General features: G+C 51.6%; 1 protein-coding gene across 2 annotated transcripts in view; it reads left to right on the plus strand.

Moving 5' to 3' along the window:
* Nucleotides 1-2,064, plus strand: part of LSMEM1 (leucine rich single-pass membrane protein 1) — a 9,923-nt gene extending 7,859 nt beyond the window's left edge. For both annotated transcript variants that reach the window (XM_066239038.1, XM_066239037.1), the window contains exon 4: nt 543-2,064. In XM_066239038.1, the coding sequence (XP_066095135.1) occupies nt 543-673 (131 nt within the window). In that variant the 3' untranslated portion in view covers nt 674-2,064. The remainder of the gene's footprint in view (nt 1-542) is intronic.
* Nucleotides 2,065-2,637: the final 573 nt, after the last annotated feature.

The raw sequence follows: 2,637 nt of genomic DNA on the forward strand, positions 1-2,637 counted from the left end.
TAATAATACGCCTCTTGTAGGAATAGGGTTGGTATTTGCTTCTAGTATTTTCTATGGAGGGCAAAGTCTGATTCAGACACAGAAAGAAGACTTGAATAAAGAAGTGTCTTTTTATTGGACAATTACTCGGTGCCAGACACATAAGTTCATTAACTTACATCCTTACTCTACCCCTCAAGGTAGTTAGTGCCTAATACTTCAGTTTTTTACTGATGAAAGACTATGGTCCAGAGAGTTTGACTCTCCACGTTTTCCCAGCAGAACGGGGATTCAAACCCAGTTCTGTCTGGCTCCAGAGACGCTCCACTGCCCGAGGTCGTACCGCCTGGCACCAGGACATTGTAGAAATCAGTCCTCAGCAATTCCCTCCCGGGCCAGCCGGCCGCGTGGGCTGTCCGCGTGGGCGGGCGGCGTGGGCTGTGGGAGCACGGGAGTGCCCAGAGGCCTTCCCAGGGGTCCGGGAGCGCCAGCACGGGGCTGATGGGTCACGTGGCAACACTCCGGGAGCCAGGGTGACTCAGCCTACCTTCCCTCTCGCGCAGTTCGAACCGGAAGCAAGATGGACAACGTGTTGAGGAGGCTGGCAGCGGAGGGCAAGGACATAGAGGACCTCAAGAAACTCAACAGCATGATCGTAAAGCGGCTCAACCAGCTGGAATCTGAACAGAACTAGAGAGGCGTGACCTCCCCAGGGCACCTGCTCGCCCCGAGCTTCTGCTGTGCTGGGCGTGTGCGGGGCTAGGAACCCGGCCCGCGTCCCTGCAGGCCGCCAGCCGCCCGGGGCCCGACCGCCCGTGATGGGGACAACGGGAGGGTTCCGAGGCAAGGGGGTGGGCGGGGAGAGCCACCACAGGGGCTCGTTTCGTTGCGTGGTCCGGTCGTTTGGCTTTAATGGGCGACTGGCAGGAGGGACAGCCAACAGGAAGCAAGAGGACTCGGCTGGCTACACGCAACCTCGCGCTTTGTCACCGGAACCAGCTCACCGTCCAGTGAAGTTCACTGCGCCTCTTGCACCTCTATAAACCCCCGCTGTGAACGAGTATTTGTGTTCAAGGAAACCCGATGAGAGGTCATCTTTCTTTCTTTTTTTTTTTTTCTTTTTTTTTTTTGTATTTTTCTGAAGCTGGAAACGGGGAGAGACAGTCAGACAGACTCCCGCATGCGCCTGACCGGGATCCACCCGGCATGCCCACCAGGGGCGATGCTCTGCCCACCAGGGGCGTCGCTCTGCCACGACCAGAGCCACTCTAGCGCCTGGGGCAGAGGCCAAGGAGCCATCTCCAGCGCCCGGGCCATCTTTGCTCCAATGGAGCCTTGGCTGCGGGAGGGGAAGAGAGAGACAGAGAGGAAGGAGGGGTGGAGGGGTGGAGAAGCAAATGGGCTCTTCTCCTATGTGCCCTGGCCGGGAATCGAACCCAGATCCCCCCGTACGCCAGGCCGACGCTCTACCGCTGAGCCAACCGGCCAGGGCCGAGAGGTCATCTTTCTAATGAAACAGATTCTGCACAGGCGATTAAACCTATGAACTCTTATTAATTTCCCCGTGAACCAGGGGCGGGCTGGCTACGGAGCCGGCTGCCCCCTGCGTGTTCCCTAGCAGTCCTGTGTGTATAATAAGGTGGGGAGCGGTCAGAAGCCGGAGCCCTGTGTATTCATTCACCCAATGTTTATGGAGCTCTTTCTGCAAACTGCCCGAGACTGTAGAGAAGCTTACATTCAAGTGGGGAGCAAAGGAGATGAATCCTTACACATAAATGTATATAGAAGCTTTGTTGGCTTTGTATCTCATGGAAAAATATATCCTTCAGAACCTCGCTGATTCATTTGGAAGAATTTGTGGTCTACACTAAATAAACTACAGTAGGAAACAATACACCTGGAATATTTGGAACCCACCTTGTGTTTTAGCACAAACGGTGCAGCACACAGTTTATGAGACATGATGTGATAAGAAAAAGAATGAGCTTAAAAAGCACACAGGTCGTAGAACATCTTTAAATTGAAAAGCGTGTTAAGATTTTGCCATTTTGGGGTTGACTGGAGACATCAGGGTTTACCCTTCGATTAAACACACACAGACAAATACATTCTTCTTTTTTTTTTTTTTTTTTTTGGTGGCAGAGACAGAGAGTCAGAGAGAGGGACAGACAGGGACAGACAGACAGGAAGGGAGACGAGAAACATCAATTCTTCGTTGCGGTTCCTTAGTTGTTTGTTGATTTCTCACGTGTGCCTTGACCCAGGGTGGGGGCTACAGCAGACCAAGTGACCCCTTGCTTGAGCCAGTGACCTTGGTCTCAAGCTGGTGAGCCTTGCTCAAACCAAATGAGCCCACGCTCAGGCTGGCGACCTCGGGGTCTCGAACCTGGGTCCTCCGCATCCCAGTCTGATGCTCTATCCACTGCGCCACCAGACCTGGTCAGGCCAAACACACATTTTATAACACGAAATAGTTATAGTAATATAACTATTAATAGTGGATGTAATAAACACAAGATTTTTTTTTTTACTTATCCACTGTCACGTTCAAAAATATTTGTCCTGCATACTCCTTCTTTTAAAATCGATAAGATAACATGCCAAACACTTTTTAAAAACATCTGAAGTGTGGGTGTAGAGGAAATTTTCTTATTGACC

The sequence above is a fragment of the Saccopteryx bilineata genome, chromosome 7 (genome assembly GCF_036850765.1).
Source record: "Saccopteryx bilineata isolate mSacBil1 chromosome 7, mSacBil1_pri_phased_curated, whole genome shotgun sequence".
Lineage (NCBI taxonomy): Eukaryota > Metazoa > Chordata > Mammalia > Chiroptera > Emballonuridae > Saccopteryx > Saccopteryx bilineata.